This window comes from Bubalus kerabau, chromosome 5 (assembly GCF_029407905.1).
Source record: "Bubalus kerabau isolate K-KA32 ecotype Philippines breed swamp buffalo chromosome 5, PCC_UOA_SB_1v2, whole genome shotgun sequence".
NCBI lineage: Eukaryota > Metazoa > Chordata > Mammalia > Artiodactyla > Bovidae > Bubalus > Bubalus kerabau.
Window position 1 is genome coordinate 27,461,647 of NC_073628.1, and position 22,352 is coordinate 27,483,998.

The 22,352-nt window shown below is 48.0% G+C and overlaps 1 protein-coding gene across 2 annotated transcripts in view; it reads left to right on the forward strand.

Annotated features, from left to right (window-relative positions):
* Positions 1-22,352, forward strand: part of NAV2 (neuron navigator 2) — a 420,664-nt gene that overhangs the window by 251,788 nt on the left and 146,524 nt on the right. For both annotated transcript variants that reach the window (XM_055581343.1, XM_055581341.1), the window contains 2 exons: positions 4,278-4,386; positions 6,250-6,639. In XM_055581343.1, coding sequence (XP_055437318.1) covers positions 4,278-4,386; positions 6,250-6,639 — 499 coding nt within the window. The remainder of the gene's footprint in view (positions 1-4,277; positions 4,387-6,249; positions 6,640-22,352) is intronic.

Here is a 22,352-nt window from a genome sequence, read left to right on the forward strand (position 1 = left end):
GACCAGAACTGTTCAGCCAGTCATGGCTAATCAAGCGCTCTTAGGTGTGAAGTCGAAGGGTTTTAGTTGCTAAGGAAACTTCCTGAATTGGGATAACTTGTCTTTACATTTAAGCAGTGAAACTCACACGCGTGGCTGTGTCATGTGTGTGAATAGTTTTGCGGAGACATCACACAGTAGCGTGCGTGTATGAGGTTGAATTCAGCTTATCTACAGCCAATCCCTTGAAATGACCACAAATGTGTGTGTCCAGGAATTGCCATTTATGAGACTCTTTGATCTGTTACTTAGTTCTTTCCCCTTACTCATGCAAGTAGGTGGACTGTCCCATGGTGCTCTACCATTCACACAGTGACAGGTGAGATAAGCAGCTCGGATTGTAGCGTTAGGAGGAACCACATCCACTCCTTATCCAGTCCATGAATCCCTTCTGTCATTCACTGACGAGTTGTCTTTCAGCCTCTGCTGGAATACTTCTTGTGATGGAAAAGCTATTCCTTCATGAGGCAGCCCTTCCATACCTAGCTGGCTTTACCTGGTAATGGAGTCTTTTATCCTTCCATTTCTAAATCACTGGACATAACCAGCCTCCTGAAGCTCACGGACAGTTTCCATTCCTTTCCTACAGCAGCGTGTCCCCTAGCCTCCCTCTTCCAAGTAAAAACTCCTAGTCCCATCCGTGTTCCTCATGTTAACACCCTGCCATCCTCACATCTGCTCTGTGTGATCAGAACGTGCTGTTCTCTCCATCGTAATGCCTGGCTTGGGGAGGGGACTGCCCTGGGCAGGTGAGGAGAGTCACGGGTAAACAGAATGGTTCATAGTAGATGGGCTTCAAGGGCCCAGTCATTTCCCTTGGGGCACGCTGTGTGTTTATTTTGTTCAGACAATGAGTTGTGATGGAGATCTTGTACTGAGCCCATCTTCTAGCATGCAGAATGGGCAGTTTAGAACATCATCACCTGAGCAAGGCAGGTGGATTACTAGTCTGTGCGTCTACATTGCCCTTGGAATCTTTGAGGGGAGCATATAGTCCAGTGGGACTCCTCGGGGGAAACAGTGCATTCAGATTCAATGAGCCCTGCATTTAAGTGGTGAAACTCATGTGTGTGGTTGTATCATGTGTGTGGCTGTACGGTGAATAATTTTATGAAGACACTACGTCGTAGCTTGTAAGTATGAGGTTGAATCCAGCTTATCTACAGCCAGTTCCTTGAAATGACAACAAATGGATGTATTTAGGGATGGACGTTTATGGGACTATTTGATCAGTTGCTTAGGGATATCACGTGTCATCTCATCTGATCCTTCTAACCTAAGGGAAGGACTTTTATCCCCATTTTACAGATGACATTCAGAGAGGATAAGTGATTTGTCCAAGGTCAAGTGGCTAATAAGTGGCAATGCCACTGTGCAAACCTTTATCTGTTGGAGTGCAAAATCTGTCCTTTCTCTTTCACCCTACACTGACCAAACATTTTTGGGGCAATAAATATTTCTTGAGCATATCTAGATTTGTGTGGGGGTTACCACGAACAAAGGTGAGTTACAACTCTGTGTCAAAGACCTTTGTCTTAGGAGACTTAACACAGGCAAATGTGTCATTAAGACGTCAGTAGGGACGTGGACATATACAGACCTGCCTCAGAGACATTGCCAGTTTGGTTCCAGACCACTGCAGTGAAGTAAAGACTGCAAGAAGGCAAGTCACACAGATGTTTTTTGGTTTTCCAGTGCACTTCTCTGGTGGCTCAGAGGGTTAAGAACCCACCTGCCGATGCAGGAGGTGTAGGTTCAATCCCAGGCTTGATGCCCTGGAGAAGGAAATGGCTACCCACTCTAGTATTCTTGCCTGGGAAATCCCATGGACAGAACTGCCTGGCTCGCCACAGTCCACAGGGTTGCCAAAGAGTCGGACACGACTGAGCGACATGAAAAGCCGTGTGTTTCTGCTATATTCTAGTCTATTAAGTATACAGTAACATTATGTCTAAAAAAACAACGTACTATTTTGAACAACGTACTTAATTGAAAAATACTTCATTGCTAAAAAAATGCCAACCGTCGTCTGAACCTTCAGTGAGTCATAGTCTTGTCGCTGGTGGAGGGTTGGAAATATTGGCAGAATCACCGAAGTGCGACACAGAGAGCCGGAGTGAGCGAGTGCCGGTGGAAAAACGGCGCCCACAGACGCGGTCGGAGCAGGGTTGCCACAAACCTTCCATCTGTAAAGATCACAGTATCAGCAAAGCACAATAGAACAAGGTGTGCCTGTAAATATAGTTATTATACTGTTGTGCACGATTAAGTTAATTAATGAAGGTAATTGGAAAACTGGTGCCTAGACTTAGCTTCATAATAAATGTTCCCTGCAGGGCCTGGAGCCATCCAAAAGATCAGTACCTTTTTTTGGCAGCCTTTACACAGATAAAATGTGGCCAAACTGGCAGTGAAAGATATTTAATTGATGGCCCCGTGGATAGATGCAATTACATTCCTCCAAAGCCATTAGGGGAAGGTAAAGTAGACATTCATCACTGCTTTCGTTTAAAAACATGGACGTTCGTATGTACTTTAAAGAACTGGGTGGGAAATGCAGGTCTGACTAGTTTTCAGATAAGGGAAAAATGCCTTTCAAATTTCTCTTGGTTAGGAGCGGGGAGAAAATTGAAAACACTGATGTTTTCAAGGCCAGAGAGTTTGCTATAGCGAATTTCTTCATAGAATCAATCATTGAACCCACCCTCCAGGCACCACCGTGTTGAGAATAACCTAAGAAGTGGTCATCTGTCTCAGAAGGAGAGTTAATTCTATGCTTTTTCTTCGCTGCCTGTTGCCCTGTTGATGACACTTGCTGGAAGTTCCACTTGGTGTCTGCTTAAACCGCACTTGCTGTGGCCCGTGTGCACCATATTCTGTATGGAGCTTAATTTAGAAATATTGCTCAGTACTTGAAATAGTCATCAGCTTTAAAAGACCCTTGATGGTGGTCTTCTCAGCTCTCCTGGAATTACTCTGAGGGAAAGATGTGTGATTCCTCTCATCACTATTGTAGTTATTCAACTTTTCCTCTCCCCCACCATAAGCCCAAACAAGACAGAATGGCCAGACACCCCCAGGCCGAGGCTTCTCTGAGAGGGGGTGTGGCTTCCTAGCTTGTATGTGGCCTCTTTCTCCTGGGATGTTTGTGCCAGCTTCACCTCTCCAGACCAGTGGAGAGGTGGGAATTGTTGGGAACATTTAGTGGGAAATGTTGCACAGGAATGGAAGTCCCTTGTCCCCCAGAGAGAAGCCTGACTCTTCTCCAACGCTCCCCACTCGGCAGCACCAGCTGGCGTGATCAGGTGGGCGCTGCACTTCGGGATCTTCGTTCAGTCCTGCGACAGCCCTCTGAGACCAGCACTGTCGCTGTCTTGGATTAGGACCGTGGCATCCGAAGGGCAGAGAGGGTCTGCACCTTCCTCGTGACCACTCAGCCAGGGAAGAGAGGAGCCAGAATTCGAGATGACGTAACAAATCGGGCCAAGAAGGCAAACCGCTCTCTGTAGAAATATTAATGATCAATAGGTGCAGATCTTTTAGCCACTACAAATGAGCCGTCTATAATGTTGCATCAGGGCTTCCTTGGTGGCTCAGTGCTAAAGAATCTGCCTGCCAGTGCAAGAGACACGGGTTTGATCCCTTCCCAGAGGAAGACCCCACATGCCTCAGAGCAACGAAGCCCAGGAACCACAGCTACTGAAGCCTGTGCTCCATGATAAGAAAAGTCACGGCAGTGAGAAGCCTGCACAGCACCACAGAGTGGCCCCTGCTCACCACAACTGGAGAAAGCCTGAGCTGCAGTGAAAACCCAGCACAGCCAAAAATATATAAATAAGTAATGTTGGGTCAGTAGATAGCAGCGCCTACTATGGAGGAGAAAGCAAAAGGCCTTTCCCACTTCTGTGGGCAGGGCTCAGACCTAGCATGTGTCTGTCTTTATGGGAGACAGTGTGGAAATGTGTTTACTATCTCAGACTCTGTCTTTGTCTCATAAGCTAGACCTCACCTATTGCTGGAGGGACCTGCAGGGAGATGACAGACTTCTCTATTTAGGTTTAACGCCTTCCTTTGGGTATTCCTCCATCCATTCATTCACTCTCAAATCCTTCTTGAGGGTGTGTGATGAGCCAGGTCCCGAGCAGGCAGCATGGTTATGGTCATGGACACGACTGCTGTTCCCATGAATCTCCCCATCTACCTGAGAACTTAAACAGTCTTCACCTTTGTCTCTCCAGGGGAGGATCCCGAGGCTCGGCGACTGCTGACGGTGAAGAATATTGCTGATCTGCGGCAGAATTTGGAGGAGACCATGTCCAGTTTACGGGGAACTCAGGTTACACACAGGTACCTGGAGCGTGAATCACTTCCCTGAGTCGGCTGGTAACTTGATTATCACATGGCTGCTCCTGCCGTGGTGTGTTCCCGCCCTAGCCACATACGTGATTTAGTTAATAATGGAGTAAATAACCTGGATTGCCAATGTGCTGAAATTCACTGAGCATACCAGATGGCATGCAGAAGTGTCAGGAGCAAAAATGCATAGAGACGGATTCCTTCCCAAAGCAGAAGGTTGCTCAATCCATTCCACAGAGGATGTGGCAGACCAGCTGCGTTGAAATTTCCCTTTGCTTGCATTTTCCAAAATGATATTGGGCTGTTAAAATGAGCAGGTGAACTGTACTTGACCTATGTGATAAAATGAGTAACTCACATTCCTGCCCTCTCTTCTGATCCCCAGCACTCTGTAATGTTGTTAGTCAGACACGTGTATAAAGCACGTACGGAAATATTTATAAAAGCGGAGGATCATGTTTAAACCACGGTTTCGTTGGATGAACTCTAGGATTACGTTGGAAACATTTATCAGCTTCTTTTCACTGTTGAGCGAGAAGGTGAAGAGGATGCAGCCCTAGGCATCCTTCATGATTTGGGCAGAACCAGGTTTTACGGTTTGTGTTTGGCCTTGATGATCAAGGTAAAGGCCTAGTTACCCCTGTAAGCTCCCTGGTCAGGGAGGTCTCCTTTGCTTCTCCAGTTTCAGTCTTTTTGATAAATGAACACAGCAGGAGTTCGCTGGGCTCCCCCTCTGCCTGCAGCTTTGGCAGAACAGGATTAAGCACCATGGGTTCTTAAAGACCAGGGCCTAAACCTTGTGTGCATGTGAAGTCGCTTCTGTCTTGTCCAACTCTTTGCTACCCCATGGACTGTAGCCCACCAGGCTCTGCTGTCCATGGAATTCTCTAGGAAAGAATACTGGAGTGGGTTGCCATGCCCTCCTCCAGGGGATCTTCCTGAGCAGGGATTGAATCCACGTCTCTTATGTCTCCTGCATTAGCAGGCAGGTTCTTTACCACTACTGCCACCTGGGAAGCCCACCTAAACCCGGGATGAGCTCAGTTTCCTGGCAGATTCAGACCCAGCTAGTTTCATGCATCACCAGCCCTGCATTCATCTCTCACTTCTGGTCTTTTGCCCCCAAAGTTTAATTGTCATTTTGGACAAAAGAGGAGAGAAGCAAATGTGTGGGGGAAATGCATGTTACAGAGTGAGAAAATCAGGGCCCTCCCCACCTGCTCGGTCTGGAGAGAGCTGAGGACGTGAAATGTCTTAGGACCCCGGGGAGGACGGGTACCTCCCGCCTTTAGGAAGGAAGAGATGAAAGGCACCATCCAAGGACAAGCGGGCGGGCGCTGTGTCCCATCGTTATCCGTCCAGCATGGTCTCTGTCCTTTGCTGGGTTACAAAGAAGACTGGTTAAGATCATTTCTTTAAAGTAACTGGGGGACTGCCCTGGTGGGACTCCATGCTGCCAATGCAGGGGGCTCAGGTTCGATCCCTGGTCAGGAAACTCGATTCCACATGGCGCAACTAAAGATCCCTCGTGCTGCAGCTGTGACTCGGCACCAGCAAATAAGTGAATAAAAGTAAATATTAAAAAATGAAGTAACTGGTCGTGGGTATCTTGTACCGTGTTTTAGGGGAGAAGTCTCCACTAGGCTTTTCGCAATGTCACTCAGACATGCAGCTTCATCTTGTCATTTTTAACAGCAGAACTACACTGGGTGGTACGTTGGTACCTTATTTTTTGATCCTATTTTGTAGATGGGAAGTATTTCATAGTTCTAGAAAAGAAAATTAAAGAGGATGTAAGCGCAAAGACCGCTGGGCACATCGGGGTCTCACGCAAGGCCGGTTTTATGTCTCTAGCACGTTGGAAACCACGTTTGACACCAATGTCACCACGGAGATCAGTGGGCGCAGTATCCTCAGCTTGACGGGCAGACCCACTCCCCTGGCCTGGAGGCTCGGCCAGTCCAGCCCCCGGCTGCAGGCGGGAGACGCCCCCTCCATGGGCAATGGGTACCCTCCCCGAGCCAACGCCAGCCGCTTCATCAACACCGAGTCGGGCCGCTACGTGTACTCTGCCCCCCTGCGGAGGCAGCTGGCCTCCAGGGGCAGCAGCGTCTGCCACGTGGATGTCTCGGACAAGGCGGGAGATGAGATGGACCTGGAGGCCATCAGCATGGACGCGCCTGGCTACATGAGCGACGGGGACGTGCTGAGCAAGAACATGCGGGCGGACGACATCACCAGCGGGTGAGTACCTGGGCCGCTGCTCTTCTCATGGAGTGGCGGCCTGGCACCTGCCTTCTCTTCTGTGGGACTTCCTAACGTTCTCTGGAGTGAGGTGTTCATCACTCAGTCATGTCTGACTCTTTGCGACCCCATGGACTGTAGCCCGCCAGGCTCCTCTGTCTATGGAGTTCTCCAGGTAAGAATACTGCAGTGGGTTGCCATTTCCTTCACCCGGGGTCTTTCTGATGCAGGGATTGAACCCAGGTCTCCTGCACTGCAGGCAGATTCTTTACTGTCTGAGCCACCAGAGAAGCCCAACGTTCTCTGGGGGAGAGCAGACTGCCCTCCTCATGTCCTGTCCATGTCGCAGGCTGTGTGCTGTGGAGGGGAGCCTTCTGGGCCGAGAGACACACGACCTGGACTGCAGTCCAGGCCTGGCGGTAACTTGCTGGGCGGTCCCAGCCAGGCTCCAAACCGTACTGTGTCAGTCCTTTAACAAACCTCATGGGTAGAATCCAGACCCCTGAGCCTGGTGGGTCTGGCCCTTCAGTTCAGTTCAGTTCAGTCACTCAGTCGTGTCTAACTCTTTGCAACCCCATGAATCGCAGCACTCCAGGCCTCCCTGTCCATCACCAACTCCCGGAGTTCACTCAAACTCATGTCCATCGAGTCGGTGATGCCATCCAGCCATCTCATCCTCTGTCATCCCCTTCTCCTCCTGCCCCCAATCCCTCCCAGCATCAGAGTCTTTTCCAATGAGTCAACTCTTCGCATGAGGTGGCCAAAGTACTGGAGTTTCAGCTTTAGCATCATTCCTTCCAAAGAACACCCAGGACTGATCTCCTTTAGAATGGACTGGTTGGATCTCCTTGCAGTCCAAGGGACTCTCAAGAGTCTTCTCCAACACCACAGTTCAAAAGCATCAATTCTTTGGCGCTCAGCTTTCTTCACAGTCCAACTCTCACATCCATACATGACCACTGGAAAAACCATAGCCTTTGTTGGCAAAGTAATGTCTCTACTTTTTAATATGCTATCTAGGTTGGTCATAATTTTCCTTCCAAGGAGTAAGCGTCTTTTAATTTCATGGCTACAGTCACCATCTGCAGTGATTTTGGAGCCCCCCAAAATAAAGTCTGACACTGTTTCCACTGTTTCCCCATCTATTTCCCATGAAGTGATGGGACCAGATGCCATGATCTTCGTTTTCTGAATGTTGCGCTTTAAGCCAACTTTTTCCCTCTCCTCTTTCACTTTCATCAAGAGGCTTTTTAGTTCCTCTTCACTTTCTGCCATAAGGGTGGTGTCATCTGCATATCTGAGGTGATTGATATTTCTCCTGGCAATCTTGATTCCAGCTTGTGTTTCTTCCAGCCCAGCGTTTCTCATGATGTACTCTGCATATAAGTTAAATAAGCAGGGTGACAATATACAGCCTTGACGTACTCCTTTTCCTATTTGGAACCAGTCTGTTGTTCCGGGTCCAGTTCTAACTGTTGTTTCCTGATCTGTATATAGGTTTCTCAGGAGGCAGGTCAGTACCTGCCTCTGAGGGCTGGTTGTTCTCCATTCTCCTTGCTTCTGCTGCAGCTGGTTTTTGTGTTCCTTCTCATCCAGCTCTTCCCTGCCTCAGGGCCTTTGCACTGTTTCTCTGCCTCGGTCCTGTCGCCCAGATCTCTATACTGGTTCCTTCTGGCTGCTCTGCCAGCATCTCTTTGAAGGGTCCTCCTTGACCTTTCAACTTCAAGTCCTGTATGTGACTTGTCCCAGGCCTATTCTCCATCACTGTATTTATACTCATTTGGAAGCTTATCAGTGTTAAAAATTATCCTGGGTGTGTGTTTCACTCACTCGTGTCTGATTCTTTGCAACCCCACGGGGTGTAGCCCGCCAGGCTCCTTCGTCCATATGATTATTCTGAGGATGGGTTTGTATTTTATTGTCTCTCCACCTGCTCCTGCTTACAGCAGTAAGTGCCATGATGCAGCGGGAGAATCTGGCTTGCCCACCACTGAATCCCCAGTGCCTTGTACATGTAGGAGTGTATAAACTTTGCTGAACTGGCGAGCACGCGGCTGCATGGATGAAGGAGCAAGCCCAACCTCCCTGTATCATGCGAAGATAAGGGGAGGAGATGATGTCTGAGCCGGGCCTTGACCCTGTGTGGCCCGAGGCTTGGCTTCCTGCATTTGCCCCACTTGCAGATCCCCGGGGAAGCTGAACAAGCATCCGTTTACCCCACTTGCCCGTGATCCCTTCATCTGTTAACCTGGCTTGCCCAGAAGTCCTTCAAGATCTTTCCGTCCGCTAACATTCTAACAGGTAAAATTACAGATAATAAAAATCAGGCATGATGATCATGCCGTTCATTTTCCTGAATGTAGTGATCAAGAACCCCGTGGGTGAGTCAGTATTTTCTTAATAATAACTCATTCTCCCACTATGTGCCAAGCATTGTGCTTTATATATATTATCTTCTTCCCTCACAGCAATCCTTTGAAGTAGGTAATATCATAAATCCCCATCTTATGGAGGAGTAAAGTGAGGCTCAGGAAGGTTAAACCACTTGCCCAAGTTGAGTAGTTAAGAGGCAGGGCTCAGGGCTAGTGCTCCTGAACGCAGCTCCTTAACCAGTGTACCGGCCCCTCTTCTCCAGGATTTCATTGCTGTGTTGAAATAGCACAGCTACTTGAGTTTCTTTCAGAACTGATTTACTTAGTTATACCTGTCTGTCCAGAAGTCTTTTATTTAAAGCTTAGAGATGGGGTACTTTGGCTTTCTGCCTGTTACTTTTAGAACCATCCCACGGTGAAATCTTGGAAGACAGGCACCACCAAGCTCTTACAGTGCGACAGCTTTCTGCTGCTCTCATAGCTGGGAAAGTTAATGGTAAATCAAATGATTCCGTAAACTTAGAGCGTCATTTTGTGTCTCTAGTTTTACGTGAACAGGAAAACAGTGTACGTAAGCATACGTGCCAAGTCACTTCAGTCGTGTCCAACTTCGATCCTATGGACTGTAGCCCGCCAGGCTCCTCTGTCCATGGGATTTTTCAGACAAGAAGACTAGAGTGTGTTGCCATGCCCTCCTCCAGGGGGATCTCCCCAACCCAGGGCTTGACCCACGTCTCTCTTGTCTCAAGCGTTGGCAGGTGAGTTCTTTACCACTATAGCGCCACCTAGGAAGCCCATGAAAACAGTAATATATGCGTATTACTACAATTGCATATAATTTAATCTTTTAAATTATTTTAATAATTTACAATTAAATTTTTATTAAAATTAAAATAATTTATAGTTAAATTTATTTAATAATTATTTTAATTCTTATTGTTTAGAAGACCATTGGTATTCAGCATGGTGTCAAGGTTATCTTTATCACTTCCCACTGTGATATACAACCAAACATTTTGGGATTATTTTGAGATTTTCTTATTTAAAGAAATATTTATTCTCTTGTCAGGTCAGTCTTTTAATAAGTGAAGTGTTTATTTTCATGTACTTCCAACGGTTTCCACAAGGTGGCGACATTGAAACACCCTAAACTGAACCTTAGCGATGTTACAGTGAGACATTCCTAGTCTGTTTAGCTATTCAAACCAGAGCCGTTATCCCTGCTAAAAAGCACAAATGTTTACGTTTCACTTCCTGCTTTGGGAAGCTTACATTTTTAGCAAGTGAGATAGCACTTAGAGCAAGTGTAGATACAAGTGTGGAAATGTAAGCAAACCATGCAATTATTGAAATTGGAGCACGCTGGTCTGTTTCCAACTCCCTCCCTCTCCCCCCACCAGTTACTTTTAATGTAGAGACTTACCTGCACAGTGAAGAGAGGCGGCCCAGATGGCATCTCACACTCCTCCTAGTCTTGATATTCTAGAGCACTAGTGAAGCACGACTCCACCCTGTGGAAGTGCGTGTGAGTTTCTCCTTTGAGGTTCAGTTACCCGCTTGCCTTTATATGCAGAGCTCAGGGCACACCATTTAATGTCCTTTGCAGTCAGTTCTTTTTCCTTTTATGAACACGACAAGGCTGTAGATATTGAAGGACCAGCCCTTTAGTCTGTGCTTCAGAATCTGCCCAATTAGCCAGATTGCTGAGGCAGCTGGTGTAGTGGAAAGAAAACAGACAAATATCAGGTAAGATTGAACCCTGCTCTACCACTGCTGAACTCTGTGACACTGAAGCTCCTTATTTAGCTTCCCGAAGCCTTGAAGCACTACAGTGAATTTCGTTTCTAACCTTCTGCAGTTAGATTTCTCTTTGAGGTTTTATCTAATTAATGGCAAACATCTGATGAAGATACACAGTTTCAGACAGCGCTCAGATGTCATATCAGCCTCAAAGATCCCAGCACTTTGGAACCGTGAAATGACTAGTTTTCACCCAGATGTTTGCTTGACTTAGTGGAAGCAGCCTTGATGCATGAGTATTATATAAATCAGTGTGGCGGCTCTTTGAGGAAAGTTCTTGTAAAAGTTTACAGCAAGTTTATTTAGTAAGACTGATGTGGAAGTAAATTCTAGTTTCGGAAAACCCATGGCCTTTGTTTTTAAAATGACGCTGGACCTCAGCTTGGTCGAAGAGCTGTTTTTTGATGTTTCCAGCTCCTTGTCGCTCCTGGAATAAACGCATACGCACCTGTGTACCATTAGGGTTTCCCTAAGGCGGGGCTGACGTTACTTGATTTCCATGGAGTTTACTAAGGAACTAACGGCACACGCCTTTGGTCTCTGTGTGCGTGTACTTACTAAACCCTTCTATTGCACTTAGCATGTGCCAGGCATGTCTAAGTACTTTACAAGAAACCGCCTGACCTCACCACTTCATTTTATTAGACTGATAAATTGGAATTCAGCTGTGGTTAGTGGAAAAGGAATTAAAAGTAACAGACGTAGATGTCTCTTACTAAGATTTGGTCTGTGAAGTCGATCCATCTACTCATCTTCTCAAACTTCAGAGCACCATATGGTACAGAGGGAAATTAAAGGGACAGACTTAGAGTCCATATGTTTGGAAAGATTTTTTTTTTTCTTTTCAAAGGAGTCATTGAGTTGTAATAATGTTCCATACTATGAATATACCTCCCTTCCTGGAAAAAAGAAAAGACCATTTAAATTCAACATCAGAAATTTCTCTAAGAGCCTTTGATGGCTTCCCATTGCCAAATGTCAACTTCTTAACAAGGAGGCTGCTGATGGTCTTTCCCTTAGCCGCCCTCCCAGCCTCCACCCTGGCCACGTCGGTCTTCAGGTGCCCTGTACTCCCCAGTATCCGGCTTGTGCCATTTGTTACCCAAGGTCGTCTCCTGCATTTGCAAAGCGTTGTGCCATAGGACCTGTCTCTGTCTCCCTGGAATTTCTGTCCCCTCAAGCTTATCTGCCTTTTCAAAACAGAAAAACCTCCTCTGTGGTACACTCCTAGACTCCCTCAGGCAGAGCCAGCTCTGCCTCATTTCTGGTGGCCTTGATCCACACCCAACCTTGCACGTGAACCTTTTGCTTTGCACAGGAAGTGTTTGAGGGGGACTGTGTTGAGGAAAGAGTATGGTCTTGAGAGGCAGGCAGATTTGAGATTTAAACTTGCATCTGCCAAATGAGGGCTTCCTTCATAGTTCAATTGGTAAAGAATCTGCCTGCAATGCAGGAGACCCTGGTTTGATTCCTGGGTCAAAAAGTTGCCCTGGAGAAGGGAAAGGCTACCCACTCCAGTATTCTGGCCTGGAGAATTGCGTGGACTGGATAGTCCATGGGGTCGCAAAGAGTCGGACACGACTGAGCGACTTTCATTTCTGCCAAATGAACTAAGAACAAGTTTTCATTTGAGAACTAGACACAGACCCTGAGGATCGCCTGGGAGAGTCCAGGATACTCGAGAACCGTCATGCACAATGTGTGTGTGCGTGTCTGTCCTCTGCCACCCATGGAGCCCCCAGAAGATAGGCAGTACCCATGATTTGTCTCAGATTCTAGCACAAGTAGGAATTTAACAAATATTTTGTGAATGGTCTGTCCTTCATGCCTACCCTCACAGGACTCTGGGCTTATATAACTTGCCACCACCAACTGTATTAGGCAGTCATTCTATTTACAGAACACTTAAGAGAAAATCAATTTAGCCTCTGGTATTTCTTTTCAGTGCAATGCATAGCTCCACCTAGTGGCACATACAGGGTGTGATGTGGTGGTTCTGATTGCTTCTAACTCAAAGATTCATTTTATTGGTTTACGACTCAGAGCTGGTGTTATTCAAGACTGAGAGAGTGGAGAGTGTAGTGGTTGGCTCCTCTTTGAATGTGGCCTGGCCAGAAGTCGAGTGCAGGAGAGAACACAGGGCTGTGAGCAGGCATGTCTTCAGAGTTGGCTTTTCGATGATGGCAGTCTTCCCTGCTGGGTGTCAGGGGTTACTCCATCAACAGATGCCACACATGCCTGCTGGGAGACTTCACCCCTCTGAAGCTGAGGAACCCATCCTCACTGAATTCCTTACCCCTCCATAGAAATGTCATGGCATGTCTTCGCTCCAGCTGCGATGACCATAGGCTGAGTGACCTCAATAACAGACATCTGCTTCTCATAGTTCTGGAGGCTGGAAGTTTATGATCAAAGTACCAGCATGGTCATGTTCTGGTGAGCACCCCTTGCTGGCTTGCTCTGGTCCTCCCAAAGCAGAGAGAAGCAGGTCTGGCGTGTCTTCCTCTTCTTCTAAGGACCTTAATCCCATTTGGAGGGCCCCACCCTTGGGACCTCTTCAAATCCATTTAACTTCCAGAGGCCCCACCTCCTAATACTATCACATTGGTGACTAGGGCTTCACCATATGGTTTTTCAGGGGTGGGGGAAACACAGACATTTAACCACACGGGGCGTTTTATGCTTCCGTGCATCCTTCTCATGCACAGCACCCTGTGTTGCTTTTCCCATCACTGCTTGCCAGGTCACCTCCTCCAGGAAGCCTTCCCCGATTCTATCCAAGCAGAGCCAGTGATTCTTTCTTCTGGGCTCTGATCGTCTTCGACATACCTGTAATAGCACTGACAGCGTTGCACCAGAATTATTACAAATATATGATGTGTGTATAAAATCAAACCAGGCGTCCATACAAAACATCTTTTCAGATTGTTTCAGTACATTGGTTATGACAAACGGACAGAGCCCATGCCTGTTACCAGCTCTTAAAGGTCGAAGTGCAGTCTGTCTTAGGGGCTCCCCTGTCTGCATTGGCTAGCACAGTGCCTGTTCCATAGTAAGTGACCAATCGATACTCACTGACTAAAGGCTACAGGGACCTTCAGTGAAACAAGAGCAGTCACAGGCCTCTGAAAGAAGATGCGCTTCAGGTTGAAGCCCCTTGAGCTTGATGCCCTGGCCACATGGTCTTCCTTTCCGTGGCTCTATTTATTCCAAACCTGTGCCTCCCTCAATCCCAGCGAGCTGGACATCGACAGTGCAAGGGAAAGAAAGTGCCAAGGCCATACGCCGTGGGGACGGGAGCGAAGGTGCCCTGTTCCTCTCTTCCTTCCTTCAGAGACCGTCTTGGGACAAATAAGGGAAGCGTTTCTCATCAAGTCAGCATAGAATACAGCCGGGCTCTTTCTTCTCTGCTAAATGTTTCTCTTGGTCTTTCCAGGCCAGACCTGAAGTCACCTTGACAGGCTGTTGTTCCTGGCAAACTGATAGGAAAGGAAGCCAAAACACTCCTTTTGGCCAAAATGCATGCTGGAGCCAAGAGAAAGTTTTAGGTGAGGCTGTCCTGATAGGGACATGATAGGGTCCAGCGGTTGTGGCAGGTACCTCTGAGACTCAAAAAGGTGGGCTCTTGTTTCTCCAGGTTGATCCCTCTGAAGTGATCTTGGTTTTGGGGTTCCTGGAAGGCTTGGGAGTTCCAGGTCTCCCGTCGGACACTGGTCAGGTCTCAGTGATGTTCGGGAGGCTGAACTGCCATGGAAAGGTGGAGACTGCTCTCTAGACAGATCTGTAGGGCCTTGGGCAAACCACTTGTCCCTAATGCCCTACATTCCTTTTATACACACTCACACATCAAAAATCCAGGGACCTCCCTGCCGAGCCAGTGGTTAGAACTCTTTACTTTCAGTGGGGAGGGCACAGGTTCAATTCCTGGTTAGGGAACTGAGATTTTGCAAGTCATGTGATGTCAAAAAACCAAACAAAAACAAATTGCAATGGTGCCGCAGCGTGAAGCCATGGTCCCGGGGTAGCCCAGTGTGCTACTGGTGGAACTGGGCCAGGTCCCGGTCTTTCAGCCTCGCTGTTCCTCCCTGCTTCCCTTGGTGTTTCCTCACTTCCCTTGGTGATTTATACAAGTCTTAGCAGTGTATGAATGCACAGAAACCAGGAATACTTGGCCCCTTCTGATATTTTCCTTGGTGATCATAAAAAATCATAGGCAAACCCTGTGACCCCTGTTTCCCTGGGCAGAGTGAGCGAGCACAGGGGGTCGTGCAGCGGGCAGGATTCATTTCCTGAAGTGTCGCTGAGCACACGCCAGCTCTCCTCACCTGGCTGTGATGTCATCTGACCCGGGCGGCGCTGCGGACTGATGGCCCTGGCTACCAAGATGAGTTGTCTGTCCCCAGTGGCTGGGGCGGCATCGCTTTTGAGCACGTCTTCTTCCCCACACCGCAGACTTGCTTGATTTACTGAGTGTGGGCAATCACTCAGCCCTTGTAGGCAGCTGAGCAGGCCGTTTAATCAGAGGAGAAAGAACAATTGAGCTCAGGACATGGTGAGAGTAGAGAAATTCTCCAGCTTCCCAAGCCTGCTCACGCCACTGTCGGTGTCAGAGACGATAGATTTAGCAGGCAGAGGACAGAACGCAAAAAAGATTTCCTGGAGAACAGCCCCGTGGAGAAATGAAGTGTGGTCCAACTTTGACATGGGCAGCTCAGACCGTTACTCATAAGAGCAAATGTTGGCTCAGTAATTTATGGGGAAGAGAGGGGGGAAAAGGGGGAGAGGGGTGCCTTGTCTTCTCAGGAAAACTGGGCCCCGACTGCTTGGGAAATTCCTAGCTTGCTTTGAGATTTGATCCCTTCCCACTCCCACCCCCGACCGCAGAATCCTGCAGGGAAGGAAGGGGAGAAGTGAATGAAAGTGGGTGCTTTGGAGAGAAGAAAGCCTTCTGAAGGGACTGCCCGCTGCCTGCTCGCCCATCCTCAGCAACATCCTCCCACACACGGGCTCCCCTGGACCTGGAAACCCTTCCTGGGGCCTGCCTTCTGGGGAGGCTCCAGGCAAAAGGCAGTAAAATGCCATTTTAAAAGTGTTTATGGAGTTTGTTGTGTACCAGAGACTGTGCCGAAGACAGGAAGGCTGAGGGAAATGAATGAGACGCAGAGCATCCCTGAGGATGCTCACAGAACAGGCAGGTGACAGGTCAGTGTCAGGGCGGGGAGCTCCGGAGAAGGGAAGCAGCAGTGCCTTCCAAGAGGACAGTGAATGGAGACGAGGGTGCACTGTGAGCTGGGGACCGTGGCACGAAGGCCAGCCTGGCTGCTCTGCTCTGGGCTCGGTGCCTGGGAGCACGTTCCCGGGCCCGTCTCAGAGCTCTTGTGTGGCTTCAGTGAGTTCATGCCCGTGAACTTGGCCCAGAGTCTGCCGGCTGCATGGACAGAGCACTCAGCGCTGTGTGTGGTGTCCCCCACCAGCAGCAGCTATAGTACCTTCAGGACCCATGAGCTGAGCCTTGAAGGATAAGCAAGCAGCCAGGCAGACCGAGGTCAAGAACAAAGCCATGAAGACATAATGGGTGCGGGGCTAGTTCTGTAAGAGTGGTGCCTTGTTTGGGGGTGGGTTGGCTGGAGATTCAAGACGGGTGGGGGTGGGCTCAGGCCAGGAGCTCTCAGAGCCCAGGGACGGGTGACGCAGCTCTGGGTAAGGCCAGGGCCTCGGGAATGGGGACATGGGGTCAGAGAGACTCTCTCCTAAAACTCTGCCTGACCAGGGGGCATGGAGGCGCCCGAGAGTCAAGGCCAGTTCCCGGGCTCCAGCCTGTGTGGCACTGTCTGAAATAGCTGATGTCTGTCCATCCTTTGCCAGTTTGCCCTCTTGCCTCTTGGCACCGCTCACTGCCCTTAGACTGTCTCAGGCCTCCAGGCCACCCCCAGACCAGGGCCAGCTGAGTGTTTCAGCAGAGTATGTGGCAGCCTCTGGAATGTAATTCCCTGGGCTTTAGGAAAACCCCACTCCCACAGCCTTCCAATTCTTGCCCTGGAGAATTGCTCCAGGCCCAAGGGGGAGGCTGACCTGTGCTCAGTAGTTAGGTCTAACCCAAGACAGATGGTGGTAAATGTTCACATTGGGAGGCAAGATGTGGGGGGTCTGACAATAGGGCAGGCCCCGAGGGGACCTCTTCTGTTCTCACTTTCTTCTCTGGGGAGCGGGCTTCCCTCATCTACAGATGAGAATATTAACGCCTGGAGTTGCGGTGACTGATTGAATGAGGTGACATGCGCAATACTGCTAGACCCTTCCACACCATTCTCATAATAGTGATGGTGTTGCCCAGATTAAATGGGATAGGATGCACATATAAAACCCAGTTCAGAGCCTGGTGCAGGGAAACAGTATGCACTGTATCCCATTCCCTTCTATCCTTCTGTTGGAACAGACATCCTGCCCTTCACAGGGCTCTTCGTTGGTGAGCATCATCAACGCAGCCGCTTTGGTCTTACTCAGATCAGCCCCACGTATCCAACCAAGGGAAAGTCTCCATTAATCTGTGCTGCAAAGAGACTGCATTTTTAATTATTTCAAGTCAACAAATTTTTAACGAGGGTCTCCTCCATCCCAGGCCTTGCTCTGGGGTCTCTGACTGACAGGATCAGTTCTCAGGCTGACCATGTGGTACTCCTCCTTTTGCGATCTCACTTTTGATCAATATAGGTCCTTGTCAGGATAAAGCGGGGACTGTGAGCTCACAGTTACCAAAGGATGCTTACTCATGCAGGAAAAACATATGCCCGCTCTGCAGCTCTCGATGGATGATGGAGTAGGGGCCACTGTATATCACACACCTTCTGTGTGCCAGGTACTATATATAACCCCTGAACTTTATAGGATGTTTTCATTTTACTAATAAGAAAAATGAAGAGCCAAGAGGCTGATTGTTAACTTCATTGCTTTTAAGCCCATGAACGAGATTTTTAACAGATGGCTGCCCTTCCCTTCTTTCCCTTCGTGTGCCGGCATTTCATTGTGATCTTGGTTCCTCTATTTGTTCTAGTAGAGTATTTTCTGCTTTCTTCAGGACTACCCTCTCTAGTAGAGTCTGCAGGCTCCTCTGTCTCTACTCAGTGTTTTGCAAAGGTACCTTTTTTTAAAAACTTCGTTCAATCGTTTACTTATTTTTGGCTGTGCTGGATCTTCATTGCTTGTGTGGACTTTCTCCAGTTGTGATGAGCAGGGGCTACTCTCTAGCTGTGATACGAGGGCTTCTCATCGTGGTGGCTTTTCTTGTTGCGGAGCACAGGCTCTACAGTGAGCTGGCTTCAGCAGCTGCAGCACGTGGGCTCGGGAGTTGCGGCTCACGGGCTCCAGAGGGCGGGCTCGGTGGTTGCAGCACATGGACCCAGTTTCCTGTGAATGTGGAATCTTTCCAGACTAGGGATCGAACCCGTGTCCCCTGCATTGGCAGGCAGATTCTTGAACAATGGACCAGGGAGATCTGCAAGTGTACCTTGAGTGGAGAGATCTGTGTCCAGGTAGACCTGAAGGTCCTCTGTATTTCCTGTTTAGCCTTTGCATGGCTCTCATCTAGAAAACCCAGTCTCATTTATCTTTGTCTTCAGCTTATAGAGCACCGAAAGCACCCTTTCCAGCTATTTTTCAAGGGCCAGCAGCTACAGAGTGGCTCTACAGATTTATGATGGCAAGGTTGGAGGCCACCAAGTTCAAGTTGAGGTAAAGATGAAAAGAACCATTTGGATGAGGTTGGGAGTATTTTGGCCCTAAAATAGACTATATGTGCCTGAACTGAGATCAAGATAAGAAACTGAAATTTTGTTGGGAACTCATGATTCTCTCACCATGCTGCTCTGGAGACATGGTCGAATGGAAGAAACTTGAGATTCGTGGTCAGAAGATCTGACCTTCATATTCCTTGCTTGCCAGCTGTGTGACCTTGGCGAATTGGTTTCCTTTTCTAAGCCTGTTTCCCACTTATTCAGTGATAGCCTGCTTCTTCAGTGTACAGAAAAAGAAAGGAGATAGTGTTTTGAAAGCGTTTGGCACATACGGAATGGTCGTTCCTTTTGGGGTTTTGGAATCATCGCCTCTATTTGCTTTCCTACTCTTTTATCCTACTTAGAACGTAAATTAAGATGAGGTAATACCATTTCTTATTCTTGAGCACAATAGCCAGATACATGCTAAGTGGGTGAGAGTCTGTCTGTGTATTAGGGTTCGTCAGAGGAAAAAACGGTGTTGCATCTCAAGCCCAAAGACAACCTAGAGGTGGAATTTCCTCTTCCCTGGGAACATCTGTCTTTTATTCTCTTTTGACTTTCAACGGATTAGATGAAGCCCACCCATATTTTGGAGCATAATCTGCTCTACTCAAAGTGTACTAGTTTAAATGTTGATCCCCTCTAAAAAGCAGCTTCACAGCAGTATCTAGGCTAATATTTCCCCAAGTGTCTACGTATCACAGCCTAGCCAAGTTGACCCATAAAATTAACCATTATCGTCTGCCAGCAGGCTGTGTAGTGTGATCAGTAGGAATGAGTCATCTGGGTCAGGAGGCAGCTTACCTGTGGTCTAGAGACAAAGAGCAACACTGCTTGTAGAAACATCTGTGAGGGCTCGAGGCTAAAACATCCTACCTGGGATATGACCACAAATCACGAGTCTGTGCATGCCTTGGAAAATCATCACGCCCCCTCCAGAATTCCCAGGTCCTGATAAGAAATCTCCCCAAGAAGTAGAGGTTTTGATCTTTCCTCTTAATCCTGACATGGGCGCCTCTGGAGGGATGATGATTTTTTTTGAGACTCCAGAGTAAAATAGGATTCAGAGTCTGAGGAGAGGCCCACGTCTGTTTCCAGGATCTTCCAGCTATAAATCAAGCCCATATTCACCTCTTGATCTTATAACAAGCTGGAGACGGGGGTCTGTGTTTCTCTCTGCTGCAACGTTGGAGTCCGTGTCCCAGTTCCCAGAGCTTTGTACTTGCCATTGCCCAGGCATCTGTTTTGAAATGAGAAATCTCACATACTTGGACAATGAAGTTTAAAGGGTAAAGTCAGCTCAAGTTGTTAGGAACGTGGGACAGAATAAATGTGGTGTTGGCTCTGCTGAGATGGGAAAAGGCCACAGAAGTCAACCAGCCCGCCTGCTAGCATGCGGCTTTTTGCCTGTCCTGCAGCAGTGGTACCGGAATTCACAACAGCTAAGCTGCTTTGGGGTCTCTCTCATGGGCTGGACGCTCAGTGGAGCTCATTACATGTGTTATCTCACTTGTCCTGTACATCAGTTTTTTTAGATAAGGGCTGCTTTTCATCTTCTCTTTATGATTGAGAAGACCAAGCTCAGAGAGGTTAGGTTACTTGAATAGGTCACACAGCTGGTAATGTTACTCAGTCCAGACTGGTACCACTCACTGCACAACAGCCCAATATATTGAGGGATGCGTTGTTGGGTAAAGGAATGGCAACTTTATTTAGAAAGCCAGCAGATGGAGAGGATAGTGGACTAGCGTCCCAAAGAACCGTCTTATCCAAATTACAATTCAGGCTTTGTTTACACGGAAAGAGAGGGCGTGTGATTGGTTGGTGTAGACTTCTTAAGGTCAGAATCCTTTTCTCTTGCAGCAGCCCACTGTCAGTCAGATGCTATGTTCCTGTAATCCTCAATAAGACACATGTTATCCTCTGTTCTACAACTGTTTTTCTCTATATGAATGGAAAAGTGTTACACCGTTAAAGGTCAGAGCCTTGAGAAGTATCCTGTCTATTGCAGGCTATAGACAACATTCTCAACTTGTAGCAAAAGTAATAGAACACAAAGCAAAAGAAACAGATCCAATATGGAGTCACGTTTGTTCTTCCCTGTTACAGTAACTGATGGGACCAAGTGTTTAACCAGGCTGAATTCAGAGCCTGTGCTCCAGAACGCTGTAGTATGGCTTCTTGCTATAGCTCTAATTATATGGAGGGCAAGACCAAAAAGGAGGAGTGGGCATCTGTGAACATGACAAACCCTTGTTTTCCCCTGTGCCATATTAGGGAGCGTTAAAACCATATAAACAGATGGAGGGTGATGTTCAAAGGGTAAGGCTTGGAGTGTTGAGTTGCCTTCAGACTTTCACTTGGCCAGTGCTTGTGAGAGGACCAAAGAGGCTGGCTGAGCTGGGGGCAAAAACGGATACTTTTGTTTGCCTCAAAAGCATTATTTTGCGTTTCATTTCAATTAAATGGCTCAGGTTTTGCTATAGCATTAGAAACACTTGTATCAACAGTCTCCAGGTGCTGGCCCGCAGACAGTGAGTTGGGGCAAAACTGATGTGTGTGTTTTGGAAACAAAAACCAGTGAGCTGGTCAGAGTCGGGAAGGTTCAGGGTTTGAGCCCCTCCTGCCTGGTGGTTTCTTGAAGCACCTCGGTGCAACGTGGCTTCAGGCCATGAAGTCTCATCAAAGTGGGCGTTTTAGTCACCGGCGGTTTCCAGCCTTTGTGCATGTGATACGTGAACTTCTCTGAGGAAATTGTAGTCGTGTAGCCTCCCACCCGCCACAAACCCAAACAAAACACACAATTACAAGCTCAGCGCCACCCGGAGACCCCAGAACCATGCACGGCACGTTAGAGCTTTATTAATCGAGTGACTTTTGCCTTACGCTGTGGGAGTTGTTAATTAAAACCACTCAACCGTTGAGTTGGAAGAGAGGGAGGGAGACAGAGAGATTGAAGACAGCTAACAGCCGGGCTTCCCTCCCGCCTTGGCAGGCTGGTGCAGCTATTTTAGAGGTGGACATAGGCTTTATGGTTGAATAAACCCTTCTCCAGAGGTGTGTGTGAGGTTTCCTGGGAACGGCTTTCGTTTAATGCCCTGCAGCCAGGCCTCCTGCGCACAAAGCTTCTGACCAAGTATGCAGAACAGTTAACAATAAGGATCATGGTTATAAAAATAGCGCCTACCCTGTATTACTGTTTAGAGAGCATTTCTAAATGCCTGGCTTGATGTGCAGCGCTTTATACACCTTGTCTCTTGTCAGCCTCACTGTCATCCATGTGGTCGTCCGCTCCTCCCAACGGGGATGCAGGGACTCGCAGGGCATCCGTATCTTGCCCAAGGTCACAGAGCTGGTGAGTTAGGGAGCTGGGACTCCCACACACTTGACTGCAAAGCAGAAGGGCAGCCACCCTGTCTCAGGGTGTTTACTGAGAACCCTGTAATCTGCGTAAACATGTTAAAAATGTAACCCCTCTTCTCCCCCTCAAACCTGCTTCTCCTCTTATGTTTCCATATCTATTTCTCTTCCACAGCCAGAAAATCAGAAAGAATCTCAGACCCTTCTGTTCTGTTGTTCCTGGAAGGCTGGTCACCAGGGTCAGTGGATTCGCTGTCTTCACTGTCTCTTACCGTGGTTTCTTCCAGTCTTTCTGCTCGTGTTTCTCCCCGAGATGACTGCATTTGCCCTTTCCTTGCTTTCTGCACCTCTGATCCCAGTGCTTATCCAACAAGTCCATCCTACTCTTGGGTGAGAAAACTCCTTCTAG